The 16,496-nt window shown below is 36.3% G+C and overlaps 1 protein-coding gene across 4 annotated transcripts in view; it reads right to left on the bottom strand.

Moving 5' to 3' along the window:
- The window catches only part of ttyh2 (tweety family member 2), a 60,411-nt gene that overhangs the window by 16,413 nt on the left and 27,502 nt on the right, over window positions 1–16,496 (bottom strand). For all 4 annotated transcript variants that reach the window (XM_082151950.1, XM_082151951.1, XM_082151952.1 and 1 more), the window contains exon 3: window positions 6,575–6,686. In XM_082151950.1, coding sequence (XP_082008076.1) covers window positions 6,575–6,686 — 112 coding nt within the window. The remainder of the gene's footprint in view (window positions 1–6,574; window positions 6,687–16,496) is intronic.

Here is a 16,496-nt window from a genome sequence, read left to right as displayed (position 1 = left end):
TTGTAATAATATTTCACAGTTTTTACTGTATTTTGATGAAATAAATGCAGCCTTTTTGAGCATAAGAGACTAACATCTTACCGACCCCAAACTTTTGAACAGTAGTGTACTTCATTCGTTGCAATTCTAAGTTATAGACTTGAAAACATGTAAAACTGCAGACTAAACAGACACGCCAGTCTATTGTGTGATTCATAAAAATCAATCAAAAATATTGACAAAAAAAAGAAGAAAAAAAAAGCTTTTTGCAGAATCTTATGTTGTTTACATTTCATTACTGAAAACCTTTATATCACATTTAAATAATCAAATTAAAGTGTAAGCAATTAAATTGAAAAGTTTTTAAAGCTGCTAATTTAACTTAACTTGTTTATCTAGATAACATGCACATTAAATGCAGAAAAAATAAGAACAAAAAAAAAATACATGATGTCCATCTTTACATTAACTCTTATCAAATATCCCTGCTTTCCTATTTTTCCAATAGGAAAAGCCAAAGTAGGCAATTGAGAAAGTACTGCATGAGGAAAGGGCCTGCTCCAAAAAGAACCGTTTTCTGTTCAAACAGCCACAAAGAAACTTAGCCTGCATGTAACCAAATTTGTGTTCCCTCCTCATGCTTTCTCACAGACCCACCCAACAGCAACATTAAATAGAGTGGGATATTATAGAAAAAGAAAACAGATGGGTGCATGTACAATACAGCATTTTTAAAGTTCAATAAAAGCTAAAAACAGCACAGGATCAGGGGATTTCCCAGACAAATGCTCTACATCCTGAAATCAAATACTCATGGCCCAGACTCAATTCTCAGCAGCCCTTCTTTGGGTTATGACATAATGACTCGAGAGTGCAGTGATCTCATACCCAAAGCTGTGAGAAACTCAATTCCACATTGATTATCTAGTTTGACCGGACTCATTTTTATAAGATCTTTGATCTCTCAACAGCGCTGCATTCTCCTGAATCCCTTTATCTTCTTGAAATACATACGTTCTGATGTTTTATTTAAAAGAACACTTCACTTTTTTTGGAAATAGGCTCATATTCCAACTCCCTTAGAGTCAAACAGATGAGTTTTACCATTTTCAAATCCATTCTACCGATCTCCGGGTCTGGCGGTACCACTTTTAGCATAGCTTAGCATAGATCATTCAATCTGATTAGACCGTTAGCATCTCTCTCAAAAAAATGAGCAAAGAGTTTCGATATTTTTCCTATTTAAAACTTGACTTTTCTGTAATTACATTGTGTACAATGTATGTATTATGTAGCGCCTGAAAACAGTCCCCAGCTAGGTAACTATTTTCAGGCTGCGTCATATCATTACGCCTGCTGGAGCCATGGTACGGCAGCAAAGTTCCTTGATTATTACGCAGGAATGAGAGTATAGTTCCTGGCCATATCGGCCTAGAAAATTGCAACTTTTCATTTTCCGTCGGTCTTAGTACACAATGTCACTACAGAAGAGTCAAGTTTTAAATAGGAAAAATATCGAAACTCTTTGGTAATTTTTTTGAGAGAGATGCCAACGGTCTAATCAGATTGATGATTTATGCAAAGCTATGCTAAAAATGCTACCGTCAGACTCGGAGATCGGCAGAATGGATTCGAAAACGGTAAAACTCAACTATTTAACTCTAGGGGAGTTGGAAAATGAGCCCATTTACAAAAAAAGTGAAGTGTTCCTTTGAGGACTGAGAGTGATTGTGAGTTTCAGATGAATCTGCACTAAATATTTTGTACTTTTCCTGGACATAGCTAAGTTTATTGTGTGGCCACGACTGCAAAGACCTCCTTAATATCAAAGCTGAACGTAATCCAATAATCCAGCTAATGAAGAAACGCTAGACATCTGTGTTTCTTAAGCCACAACTGTAAAGCATTTGAGGAAGTGGTTAAGATACGAAACCGAGATTTTTCTCCCAGCGCTGCAGCTCTAATTGATTGTCTCTGGTTTCTGCAGGCGCTGGGCTTCTGCAATTAAATTTGAATGGGAAAGCTGAAGCGTGAAATGGAACACAAGCACTAAGTGGTGCTGCCTGCTCTATATCCAGATATGATTTTCTATTTCTCTATTAAATTGGTTGGGGGAGGGGGGTGATGACCTAACTGCTTACAGGTCTTCTTCTAATAATGGCTGTTGAAATGTCTGGGGATTTGCTGGTGGAACTAGTTCAGAGGTTCTCAAGATAGTTACTGAACATACTGTATAAAGACCAACAATGGAACAAAGACTGCAAAGTTTTACGATACAAATCAGATGTGACTCTTACGAACAGCAAGGGGTTGAAACTTGAGCTTTTTAGGGTTCAAAACCTGTCTGACATCGAAGGAGAAAAAAACTCAGGAACTCAATCACAAAAATCAAATTCACTTTGTCTTCAAATTCACCTTCAGCAAACGTTTGATTAACTGCCACATGGGTGATGGATAAACAGCTCTCAGCTCCACAAAAGTCTTTATTTATTTCTATCAATTTTCTCTCGCAGTTAACTGATGTGTGAGTGTGAAGAATAGCAAGAGAATTGTGGTTATTTTCTGTGGGTGAGACTTTCAGTGAGTGTTTGGGATGTTTGAAATGGTAAGTATGCCACAACTTTTCCACCAACAACTAGCAAAAACTCTTCAGAAAAACACCTTCCTATGTTTTTTTCTGCAATTCAAAGTCCTACAATTCTACAAACTGTTTAGTAAGTTCTGACTCAGGATTTTTGTCTGCCTTGAATAGTCAGGAGGGGACAGTGAAGGGCCGGGGGCCGACAGAAGGTTAATATACACGTAGAGCACTAAAGTGGCTCATACTCCTGCACCTGGAGCCCAGCTGACAGAGACCAGTCCACCTCCATTCCACAGATTTAAAAAAAAATAAGATGTTTATAAATCAAAACCCTGTCAAACAGACTCTGCCTCCAAACTATTTTCCTCCAGGTTTTCTTGAGCAAGTCATTCTGAAGCCTTTAGCCTAGACTAAAGTGTCCACAAATGTGACACTTTAATCTTTGCCGTCACACATTTCACTGACTACTTCTCACTCAAAAATCAAACTCTGGATAAAGTTACACATGAGGAAAACATATTTATGGTTAAGGAGCTGGCATGAGTCCAAATAATGTCCGCTTTCTTTTCAAAACAATAAAAAAAAAGTGAACTTCACAAGCTGAGAGGACAGTATAAAACGACCCAGCGCTCTGCATCATGTCACACCCTGCAGAGAAAAAAAGGTATTTATGGAACAACAGAGTTCTGGGTTGACATTCTGTTATATTATAGCCACCCTCTTAAAAAAATTGCAAAAATATAATGACCTACAGAAAACACTTAAACTACAGTGTCTATTTTCCTTAAATGATTTGAAAGGTTATGTTAAAACTATAGAACATGAGTCCATCCACTAGTGCAAATGTTTTAATTAATGGCACTTTTTATTTAATTTGAAATGCACTTGAGTTGTCTTTGCCTCTTTTGTATTCTTTTGTATTTGTGATTGAGTGATCAAATTTGTTCTGCTATCTTGGCCAGGTCTCTCTTGAAAAAGAGATTTTATATCTCAATGAGACTAACCTGGTTAAATAAAAAAATAAATGTAAATAATTATAATACAAATAATACAAATTATTAAAAAAATAAAAAGGTCTCTTTAACATATCTGTTTTAAAATGTTCATATTATATATTAATTAGAATTTAGTACAGTAAAACAATAAATTATTAAATAAGAATTCATTAATAAAAGAAAAAAAAGGAAAATTTAATTGCAATAAATTTTTATAAAGTGTATACAACATAAAACAATGAGACGGTTTGGCCCTAAATGTATCTAATTCATTATGGTTCTCCTCTTCTGTAACTCAAACCAAATAATTTATGTCCTTGATAATCCTTAGGTGCCTCTGTGCACACGAAACAGATCCTCACAGGAAACCACACAGTTCATTTGCAAGCACAGAGGGGGTGTTGAGAGGAGGTGAACAGGAGACCTTATGGCCCAGAACCAATAAACCCCAAAAACCAAGCAGTCACCACTCAACACTCCTGAAAAAAAGTCTGTTACTCCTCTTAACTCATTTGAAAGGGCTGCACAGTGATCCCAAACAAAACGAGTGTGGGTGTGTGTGTGTGTGTGTGTGTGCATATGAGGCCGAGCATCTGCGTGCAATGGATGCCAAATTAAATCATTGTTTTCAGGCAGGCAGAACCATTGAAGAGCCTCAATCAGGAAGTTGAAGGTTTCACAAGTGACTTCATCAAAGCCTTTGTCGCAAGGTTCATGGCCAATTATGTGCAATGCATGCAGGGTTTTCAGACAGTGGACACTTTGTGCCATTGGTCTCGAAGGAGCAATCCAAGAATGGAGGGTCTCTTTTGCTTGATGGCAGGCTTAGATAAATGTACTGATGATTCTTGAAGCTATCAAAGCTGACATTAATCTGAGGTCATGACCTGGATATCTAAAACATCTCTAGCCCTTCAGAGCACCATTACATCATTTTTTCACAGCTCAGCACTGGTATCTCCTTGAGGCCGAATGCTAATGAAAGTTATGGCTTACTCTTCCCCCGAAAGTGCAGTTCCTGGGTCAGTTTTGCCTTTTGGCTTGTGATGACTCAGACCGTGTGTTGAGAGGATCAAGTTGACCTCAGACAAGTGTGTGCCTCATGATTCAGAGTGAGACAGAAACAGATGCATTAATCTCCATTAGTGCAGATGGGGAGCTAATCCTCAACTCCTCAATGGTGTAAGCGGGCAGATGCTCGGAGCGCCTTCAGTCTCTGTTCGGTTCAGAACCACAGCATAAACACTTCCCTTAAGGCTCATACAAGAGGTGTAAGTGAGCTGAACAGGTGTGGATTATTGATCTATAGCTTGTGAGATGTTTGCACTCAAATCTATACCTTTTTTTTCTCTATATAATAATATATAATAATATGTTCTATATGGAAACAAATGCATCAGTTTAGCCCCGCCCACAATATTTGAGGTCGGGAAGTTTGGTCTGGACTTGATCCGTTGTGGAGCAACTATGCTCGAACCAGAGCTGTTTGGACCAATCAAATTGTCAGGGCGGGCTTTGTACTATACGTGACGTAATCAACAGTAACGTAATCATCCACGTCACGGGTTGAATTCGTTTACAACAAAGATGACTGCCACTAGAGAATTGAGATGTCTAGATTCCGCTAGATTCTGTTATAGAAGATATCGACAGCGCATTGATTTTAAAAGAGGAACAGAGAACCGCGATCAAGGCATTTGTCGATCGGAAATATGAATGAAGAACATACGTCACTTACTCCGTTGCTCTGATTGGTTGCAGGTCTATCCAATTGAGTGCAGAGGCATTTTCTTTCCTGGTTCAGTTGAAACACACCCCATTATCACAGCCCAATGGAGCAGTTTCAGACACATATTCTGACTAGAATCCGAGTATGACGATGTCAGGCTAGCATCAGCTACACACTTGGAAATAAATATATGGTTATGATTGATGATGTCATCACTAGAGCTTGACTAACGTCCAATTGATCTCAAACTCGCAGTATTCAGGATTGACGACTGTTTTACTAACAGGTGTGACTCTCAAAAGGTCTAGTTCCAACAACAGTTGCTGTATGTCTGTGTGGAAAGAATGATAGATGGATATCTTCATTCATCCCTGACGGGATATTTTCAGGAAAACCGTCATTATTTTTTCCTGTAAAATTACACATTTCACCTTTAAATGGGGAAATAGGTGAACTAATCATTGCTTTTGCAGTCTTTCAGTCCACCAGGCAATGAAATAGCTAAAACTCACAACCAGAGGCATGAAAGGCCTGAACGAGTGCATGAAATTGGTGCGTGAAGCAGGATTAAAGCGTCTTAGTGTCACTGTCAGCTCTACGCATTTGAATCAGAAAAACGGAGACGGATATAAATAGGTCTGGCTGAAGATGCATGAATTAGGTTTTATTCATGGCACAGCCTTCAAGGCCTTGAAAGGGACAATGACGAAAGGAAAAAGAGGCCTTAATAATGGCACAAACATAAAAGGCTGTAAAAACCAATTTAAGGTATTTTCTTCAACTACTCCATATCACAGGAACACACTAGAGTGAGTCTCTGTTTTCTAACACGCATAGATACACCCCTCGTCGTTCACGGGAGCAACATTTTTCCAAAGAGACATGCGGTGGCATGTAACTCCATATATCTTCAATGGTGTCCTTGCTATTGCAAAAGGGATGTCAGAAAATCAATCATGCGCTCAGTAGGGGAACCCATGAAATTTTTGCAGTGCTGATTGGCAGAAAAAAATAGATTTTACAGAAGCAGACAACTGAACTCTGAGAATATAGGGACCATCTGGCTGAGGTTTGGTTGGAAGGAACGCTTTGATAGAAAGTGCAGATCTATTTTAAAGGAGGGAAAAGAGATAATGTTAGAGCTTTTAGAAGGAGAGAATTTGGTAGGGAGAAGTCAGCGAGACTATTGGGACATTTCGGCTGAAACTTCTCCAGACTAAAATTGATTAGCAAGTCAAAAAACAGTCTGGATGTGTTATCTATAGTCAGCGCTGCTATATTTGTACTTACCAAACTGTCCACTCCCGCCAGTGTGTGATTGGCATTATAGAGGGAATAGGTCAGCTGATACACCCCATCATTGGTTTCACTGTTTCCATAGAAACCAACTCCCACAGCAACACTGAAAAGTCAAAAGGTGAAAAGTTAAAATTAATTGTAATCATCAGGCCCTCACAGAATATGCACATACAGAAATCCGCAGAGGGATTACCACAGATCTGGAACACCGGTCATTCACAAAGGTTTACACTCTTGCATGATTTTTATTAAATGTTTCGGCTGGTTTTACCATGATTTTAGCTTCCACTAAGCGTGCACATTTTACCATGTTTAAACCCCAAAATAATAGCTGAATATACCGAAAAAAAATGCTCCTAAAGTGTTGGCCCACATTTTAAGCAAAATATACAGGATTGCAAATGTACAAAGTAATGATATTTTAGTATCATTTATGTATACCATTACAGTGTTTATTATTAATAACTGGAACTAGCTTTTTTATATTTCAGTTTTGATTTTATATATTCATTGTGATTTTAATTTAGGTTTCAGCAATTATTTGTGCTTTTGTTTTGATTGTTAGTATTTTATTTTTATACATCTTTAATACATTTTTATTTCAGTTATGGTAATCTTAGTAGTTCAACTTAAACATATTTCAGTGCGTTTCCAAAGAATCATTGTTAAACTTTAATTTAAGTTCTATTTTTGCATATATTTTTATGTTATTTCAGCTTTATTTCAATTACAGAAAATTAATTTTAATAGTTGTAGTTAACAATAACAACACTGCTATGAGTCAAATGTCCGAAAATGTTTCCTGTGCTTAGATTAACATTAGATTTGGACCGAAGAAGCTCTAAATGGATCTAAAGTTAAATGACTGGGAAATGAAGGCACTGTGGGAAATGAAGGCACTGTGGAAGGATGGGTGGTGCACGCGTGCCACATGCAGGTCTTTAATATTCAGCAGGAGCGGTACTGAGCCAGAGGCTAATGTTTCCCAGACACAAAAAACATAAGGGTTGAGGAAATTACAAAAAGATGGTGCCTTCTGCCTGTGAGAACAACACACAAGCACTATGAGAGCGAGAGAAAGATAACCACGCGTTCAGAACAACAATACAATCACAACCATTATTATTGAAGGGTTAGTTCACCCAAAAAAAAAGAAAAACTCACCTTTATGTCGTTTAAAATCCATAACACTTATTCATCTTCGAAACACAAAGAAGATATTTTTCATGAAATCTGAGAGATTTCAATCCCTCCAATGAAATTCTGTTCACCCAAAACTCTGACGGTTCAAAAAGTTGCTAAATAGACCGTAGCATTGGGGTGAATTCAGGGTGACTGGAACACTTTTTACTATTGAAATCACTTGGAAAAAGTGTCCCAATAAACCTGAATTCACCCTAAATCCACAGGATTTGAGCACGTAAATCCATGTCTTCTGAAGAGATATGATCGCTTTATATGATGAGGAGGTTTGATTTGAATTTCACATATAAACATTAATCAGAGAACATGCATATGGAATTCAAATTTCGCAAACGGACACTCAGGCATGCTTGTTTGACGTGCGAGAACCAATGAGGTTCATTCTTGTGTGTCATTCCTGCACAATTGAGCTTTCGCAAGAACCAATGACGTTTGTTTTCGCACGTCAAGCAAGAACACTTGCTGATCAATGTTTATATGTGAATAAAAGCCTGAATTAAAATGTTCAACATATAAAAGCAATCATGCCTCTTCAGAAGACTACGATTAAACCACTCGATTCGGATTTAGTTTTGGCTGAACAGACTTTCAGTGCAGAAACAGAAATCTCTCAGATTTTGTTAAAAATATTTTAATTTGTGTTCTGTAGATGAACAAAAGTTGCATGGGTTTGGAACTACATGAGGGTGAGTAATTTTAATAAAGTCTACAATATCACCATAAAAGAGACTATTTCTGAACAGACCATATTTATACTTAACTTCAGCATTTAACTCGTTCCTAACATATTAGCAAACTGAAATGATTCCTAGTGAATCAAGATGATTTGTGCATCTTGTTTTAATTCTATAATATTTTATTCACGCTCACGTTATTTCAAACTTGTATTTCTTTCTCGTTTGACTTCTTCGGAAAAAGAAAAATTGGGGACAGCAATTTCATACAACTTACACTGAAGGAGGGGCCATATGTGGAAACTAGAATGTCAGAGATATTGAGCTGGAAAACAACCACCAACAACTACCCACAACACCCTAGTATCATAACGGAAAGTTCTAGAGAGCTTCTACCACTATTTGGGCTTTATATTAAAAGTAACTGAATTGACATATCCAGTAAAATTGCACTGGTGAAGATATACTCATGATGTTTCACTGCAAACAACATAGTCAACCAATTTCTCAAAAACAGCTATTCAAAAATCAGACAATGGTCCAAATACAACCCATTTGAGATAAAGCATGACAGAGAAAGCCATCTCCAATATCAGAGAAACAAGTTAATGAGTATTTGGCATGAAACAGAGAACATTGGCGTGAGAATCCATTCCCTCCACACCAAGCCACAATCTTCTCAACACTGGGAACAGGAAGCATCTCACATAGAAAGAATGATGTCATCAAAAGGGCCAGGCTCATCTCTGTTCTCGGTATTTGGCTCATTAGTCCCCAGAGACCCTATGAGGTCAATAACACCGCACAGGAAGTGAAGTCATATCCAGCATTGCATTGTTAATATAGGGTGCCCTTTAAAGTTCATCCCTGGTCCACCCTCCTTTGTGTTAAACGTATATTTCACGTTTGGGACCATAATGAGCAGAGTAATGAAATGCAAAATCTGTTCTCGGTCCTGTGTCAGCTGAAGAGTAGAGACTGATTTTTAGATCAGACTGACAGTGTGGGACTCCTGGGGAAATGTAAAAGAGTAATGATTCCTCCAAAGCTTCTTGCCTTTGGAGTGGGTGAGGAGTCATAAAGACACACTCACAAACACAAACACATAAAGACTGCACAGTGCCCGGAGGCCGTGTGCCGTCTTGCACCGAAATTACGCACGGGAGAATGTGTGCGGTCTGGAACAGGGGACTTTATTAAAATTATGGGGAGAGTGAATTCTCATTAGCTGGATGCCTCAAGCCAAACTGCATCATTCTCCTGATCCATCTTTGATTTAAAAAGTGCATGAGACAATTTAGCTGCATTGGAGAGAGGGAGAGACAGAAAGAAATGACAGCTTTCTCATAAAAATGGTGAGAGCTAACTAAAAGCGCCAGTTTCAATCAGGGTTATTACTGTTAACGGAAACCAAAATGAAGAATAAAACTTTAACTGAAATAAAAATAAAATAAAACTGAAAGTAAACATATTTGATGACCCAAAATTAACTAAAAATAAAAAATAAAAATAAAAATAATAATAATAATAATAATTTATCTTAAATTATATTATATTATACATTTATTTATTTATATAATACATAGGCCTATATATTATATATATATATATTTTTTTTTTTTTACAATACAGATTGTAGTCAACTTTATACACTCTACATACTATAAGGAACTTTGCAACTAAATGTCAACTAGTCAGAGTATTTGCAGACTGTCTGCATAATATTTGCTAACACTATTTTGATGGTCAGCCAACAGACATTCAACTGACTAAGTAACTCTGCAACTACATGACAACTCATTCTACTAACCCTAACCTAACAGTCTACTAATATTCTAATGAGAGTTAGTTGACATGTAGTTCCAAAGTTACATATTGTTAGTAGAATGTCTAAAGTGGACTATCAAAATAAAGTGCAACCAAATCTGAATCTGTTTTTGGAGATTTTTTTTTTTTTTTTTTTTTGTCCATACAGTGAAATTCGATTTGACAATTTGATTTTGGAAACAAACTCTGCGTCCAAAATCTCACTTTGTGACCGTTAAATGGTATGTTCTATATAGTATGCATGCATTGTCAGTTGTGTCACTTCACTTCCATTCACAAATTCTGGGATAGTGAAGTGTCCATCGAATGCAGCCTTCAGAATCTCGGAGGAAGTGACATAATATTCATGACATAATACTCATCTCGCATAGCCTACTGTTTTTCACATATATAGTAGAAAATATTCATAAGCAGCGAAAGTCATTTTACAAGGTATCGGCCTGCTGCAATGAACAGTTCTGAGGAAGAATTAATGCATCAAACTGTTAGAAGATACTCAAAAAGAAACAAGATAACTAGATATAACTGTAGATTCTGTGAAATAATCAATAGTTATTTGAATGTAGAAATTAATTGAATGATAAAAGCAAAACTAACTGTGGTCGGTCACTTTCCATGTCAATCATGATGATCATGACTATCAAAGTATGCCGTTCTTGCCAAAATGTTCAATGGATTAGATTCCACACTCAAAAGGCTGTCTTTGCGAAAGACTAAGAACACCAGAATTTGAATTTTTCACGGATTAGTTCACAGATTTATTCAAAACACAAAAAAAAAGACTCCATAATGAGACAAAGCCCTTTCATCTTTCAGTGTTTAAACCAAACACTTCAAATGCAAAACCTGTTTGGAAAAGACAACTAAAGAGAAACAGCTCTTTCTGCTGCACTCTGCAAGATGAATTAGTCAAATGATTAATATTGTAGATGGTTGCTGGTGAAGAACTGAATCAGAATCACTCTGCAGAGCTTCTTAAACCTGTGGTCTTCAGACAGCCAATGAGGAGTTAAAGCCTGCATTTGAAAAACTGGTGCTTTGATGCTTATAAATCTATGATAAAAATGCAATATTATAGGCAATTGCTCCCCATGGTTCATCACTGTCTCATCCAGGCTTTTCAAAACCAAAGCACTAAAACTGTATGTGTTTTTTTTTACAAGAACCACAGAGATGTTTAACCTTTATATGGTTAAAGTGCCAAAAAAAGCTCTGCTCTGACCTCAAAAACCAGGTCTGAAAGCAGGCACATAAATAATGGCTAAATAAAGCATTACTTAAGGGAGGCATTACTGAGTAAAGTATGAAGTAAACTAGAGGAGGAGCATCTTTCACCGAATATGATTTCAGCGTAACCTCAGATGTCTCCTCTCCTGAAGGGGGCAGTGCTTTGTTACGATAGATGTGCATTCCTTTATTCAATCGACTGAGTTCTTTGTTCATGCCACCACAGGGCTTCGAAACGACAAGAGCCTCACATTACTAAGTAGGGGGTGGGCAGGCTTGTTTGCTGAAGCTGTAACCATCTGTCAAGCCATCTTGGTCCTGCATGATTCATTAGAACATGACTGATGAACACAATATTGGTCATTCACCCTCAAACTGTAGGCTACAACTTCCTGCTTCATCAAGTTCTTTAACATGAAAAATTACTACACATTTACATCAAAACTACAGTAATTGGTGATATTTATATCAGATCAAATACAGTGTGAGCATAGTGCCAAAGTAAAATAACAATAATACATTTTACTTAAAAAAAGAAAAAGAAAAGAAAAAAAGTCAAAATGTTTTGAGAAAGTGACAATGTGGTTTCAATTTTTTTATTTTTTTTTATGTTTTGAGAATAAAGTTATAATGTTACAGGAATGAAATTGTACAATTAGTAGATTAAAGAAAATAAACTTTTTTGTCATTTATTATTAATGATGATGAATATCACAATAGCAATAGAACGAACCTGCTTTAATGTGAGACATGGATTTAGTCAAATCATAATTTAGGATAGTATGATCCACTTCAATTTGATGTACTTTACTTACAAAAAAAAAAGGAAAGTCATGATAAAGACACGGATTTGAAAATGACTCAAACTCATTGACTGCTCCTGGCAAAGCAACAGTCAATAAATAATAAAATAATGACTAGGCTAAAGTGTGCTGATCTAGATTTATCGCCATCAGACATATGCTGAACAGCGGTTGTCAGAACTGAACTATTACCCTTCACACACACACCAAACAGGAAGATGACAATAGGATACAGATGTCAGAGAGCAGGTGAGAGTGTGGCAGAAAACAACTGGCGAAGCACAGCAGGATAAGAGATCCTCGCTCTTCTCTTTTACCTGTCGGTGAAAGCTTCTATGAGATATGTGGAGGTCACGTCATCAGGTGGAGAAACAATAGCAGCTGTGGCATGAGCAAAGGCTGTTTTTTCAGCTTCATTCTATTAATACGAATGTTTATGTTTTTATAGCGTAATAATAGAGTAATAAATTACTCACCCTCATGACATAGCAATCCAATATTATTTATAGTATACTTTATATACAGTATACATATAAAGAACCCATATATCTTTGTTTAATATCAAGATATATATATATATAGATATATATATATATATATATAGATATATATATATATATATATATATATATATATATATATATATATATATATATATATATAAATAACAATAATAATAAATAAAATAATAATAATAATAATAATAATAATTATAATAAGGGTTTGTGGCATCAAATTGGCATTTGAAAAAATTTGTTTAAATATAATTATGTATTATTCAATTATGTATTATTTAATATTAAAAACATACAAATAAACACTGAAGGCTAGTCAGTACTATTTAGTGCTTTATTTCATTTTTCTTTAATTAAAGCAGTTAAAAATGCTCTTCATGTCGTGATCTAAGCAACTCTTGAAAAGGAGCAGTACATCCGAACGCAGGGGAACCATGGCAACACAAGCTGTAGATTACCAAAACATCAAAACACCACAGAAGCTATTGCCCAACTCCTGTCATTCAGCAATATAATGGAGAAAATAAAAGAATAGTGTGTAGTCACAATGGCACTGTATATCTAGAGTGGCATCTCAGAAAGCACCGTCTGCGATTACGACCAGTTCCACTTGCACAAAATACTAGACATTGTAGTGTTATTGCTAATTTGCAATTGATTGTTTTCTCTTCTTCATCATCATCATCATCATCATCTTCAACTTTGTTTAAATAAAGTTTTGATTTCTGAAAGTTATACAGTATGTTTTTATAACTGAAATAAAATTCAAGGACAACTTAATTACTCATGATATGATTCTTTAAATAAAACATTGAAACTGTATACGACCCCTTTACAGACATTTGAAAACAGATGATTTATCATTTACACAATTCTGAAACCTAACATATCACCCGAGAGCAATCTAGGACCCTAAAGGGCTCCATCATTTCACTGCATGATCTGAGACTCTCACTGAGACAGAATATTGATTTGGAGCCAGATAGTTGACTTGAAGGTTTTGTATTAAATGCCCATCTCTTTCTACTTGTTCACCCATCATTCCAACTAAACAAACAACCCTATAATTTACTTCTGGACACTGCAGAAACACTTCTGCTACAAACCCCATTAACGTTTAATGAAGATGAAGTCAGCCTTGCTGAAACATGCCAGTTTTAGCAAAAATACATAAATAATAGAAGGAGAGGAGAAGAGTTAAATGCAAAGTTTCCAAAGTTAAATGACTGTATACAGAAAACAAAAAACCAACAGACAACCTTCAGTGAACAATAAATGTATAGGATACCAACAATGTCTGCAAGGCGACAATGGTGAAAGTTTAGAGAATCCATAACATCATCAATGTCAAATTTAAGCCGATTTCATATGAAGCTACAATGAATATTAAATATTCATATTATATATTTACAAGGAGTTTGTTGGGAAAATAAAATTAAGCAATTATACATTGAAATGTAATGCAAATATTTTATATATATATATATACAGACTGTATATACGGAGAGAGAGAGAGAGAGAGAGAGAGAGAGAGAGAGAGAGAGAGAGAGAGAGAGAGAGAGAGAGAGAGAGAGAGAGAGAGAGAGAGAGAGAGAGAGAGAGAGATTGTGCTATTTATAGATATTTAGCATATAGATTTATAGATGAAATATCATAGAAAAAGTAAAGAAAAAATTGAATAAGTTATCTTAAAATATGTTGTATATGTATATGCCGGGTTATCCAACCCATATACAAAAGTATGTAATTGCTGATGTTAAACTCAGACCATGCTTTCACAGTTAACCCAACAGTAGGCTCTGTTTCACCACAGAAGGTTTCAGAATACAGACAGTCGTAAAGCTAACTTAATATCAACACAGATGAGTGTCATGGGACTGAGAGGATGGTGCCCTCATAAACATACACACACACACTCATACACAACACTAACTAATTCAATCGAGCACTTTAGAGCTCAGCATTTCTCCAGCAGCGATGGGATGATGTAACAGCTGGGATAATGCCTACTGTGAGACTGGAGTGTTGAGATAGATTAGAGAACTCTCCTTCTGATATTAGCATGTGAAAGTAACAACTATTTACTTTAAGAAATTCTGTGTAGTGAAGCTCCCAAGAGTTAAGACCTTGAAAGACTGTGAATGTGAAAGATATTCATTTTTGCTGACCAATTCACAACATGAAACCAAAACTGACTCTAGTTACTTTTTTAAAGGCATAGCTCATAAAAAAAAATACTGTTATAACTCAACGACAGACTTCGTTTTGGTGACGTATGCCAATCATTTTGTCTGCTTTAAACTGGTCCTGCACAAATATCATAAATCAATTTGCTTTGACTTTAGTACAATGATGCTATAAAAGCCAATTATTTAATTTTGAAAACATATCTTTATAATATCATGCTCCATTTCTTCTTCATGCATACTTGAAATACGTATGAAATATATACATACATGCATATATTTTACAAAGATAGTCCCTCGCAAAAAGGTTTTAACATTTTGGGGTCCATGCCATCAAAAGGCTTGAAAACCCCTCGCATAAAGCATTTCAAGTCTTCTGAAGTCATAAGATAGCTTTGTGTCACTGCTGGTAATCTTTCCATTACCAAATCACATTTACGCATTAAAAAATGCAGGGGGGAGAAAGATATTTAAGAGCTAAAACAGAGGGTGAGATTTTTAACAACCTATATTTCAGTTTTTCATTATAGCATTGCTATTCTATGGCTTAAGTCCTATGGACTCTTTTCTAAGTTTTTATGCTGGTGGGGGTTTTTTTTTGGTCCTTTTTTTTTTAGCTTGACAGCCATGGTCACTAAGAACTGAAGCTGTGAAGAAGTGAATGCCACTCGTTCTTAATGGATGATGGAGGCAGAAAACTGCACAGTGTCTGAGCAGAAGGCAAAGGGCCGTCTCGGTGTGTCCAAGGCTATTCAACCCCCTGTTAAAATCCTAAATACTAGTCAAACTCTGAGTGTTCCCACAACCCCTCCTCCAACTCAGACCTGACAGACAATGTGGCCCGAAACAAAACTGGAGTGTTTCTATCGCCGGTCAGCGGTATGGGGTTTAGACAGGAATGTAGATCACTCTCTGCATCCGAGCAGAGCAGCACTACCTGAAGTGACCCAGTGAACAATCGATTTTATAGAGCAAGAGAATAAACTGAACCTCTCTGAGAAAGAAATTGAGAGCAAATGAGAGTGTGAGAGAGAAACAGAGGCTGTCTCTTTACTAGGTTGTCTGTTAAATCTCTATAGCCAATGAAATAGAGCAGTTATTTGAGGTTCTCCTGTCTTTCTTACTTCAATATTAAAGGAGCCATACCATACATATTTTTTTACCAAAATAGTTCAGCACCTTAACACAGTGTCCGTGATGCGATAAGATTCCAGCGACACAACACCGGACACGCGAAGCAACAAAAATCAATCAAAAAGCACAGCCAATCAGAACATTTTTAGAATGTGGAAAAAGTGTTTTCATGGCATTTATCACTGAAATAAGGCTTTTTTCGGTGGGAGAGAGAGAGAGAGAGAGAGAGAGAGAGAGAGAGAGAGAGAGAGAGAGAGAGAGAGAGAGAGAGAGAGAGAGAGAGAGAGAGAGAGAGAGAGAGAGAGAGAGATGGAAGAGACAAAAAGCTAAATAAATAAATAAAA

The sequence above is a fragment of the Leuciscus leuciscus genome (genome assembly GCF_965113295.1).
Source record: "Leuciscus leuciscus genome assembly, chromosome: 21".
NCBI lineage: Eukaryota > Metazoa > Chordata > Actinopteri > Cypriniformes > Leuciscidae > Leuciscus > Leuciscus leuciscus.
Note: the sequence above shows the minus strand (reverse complement) of the source record. Positions and strands in the feature narration are given on the sequence as shown.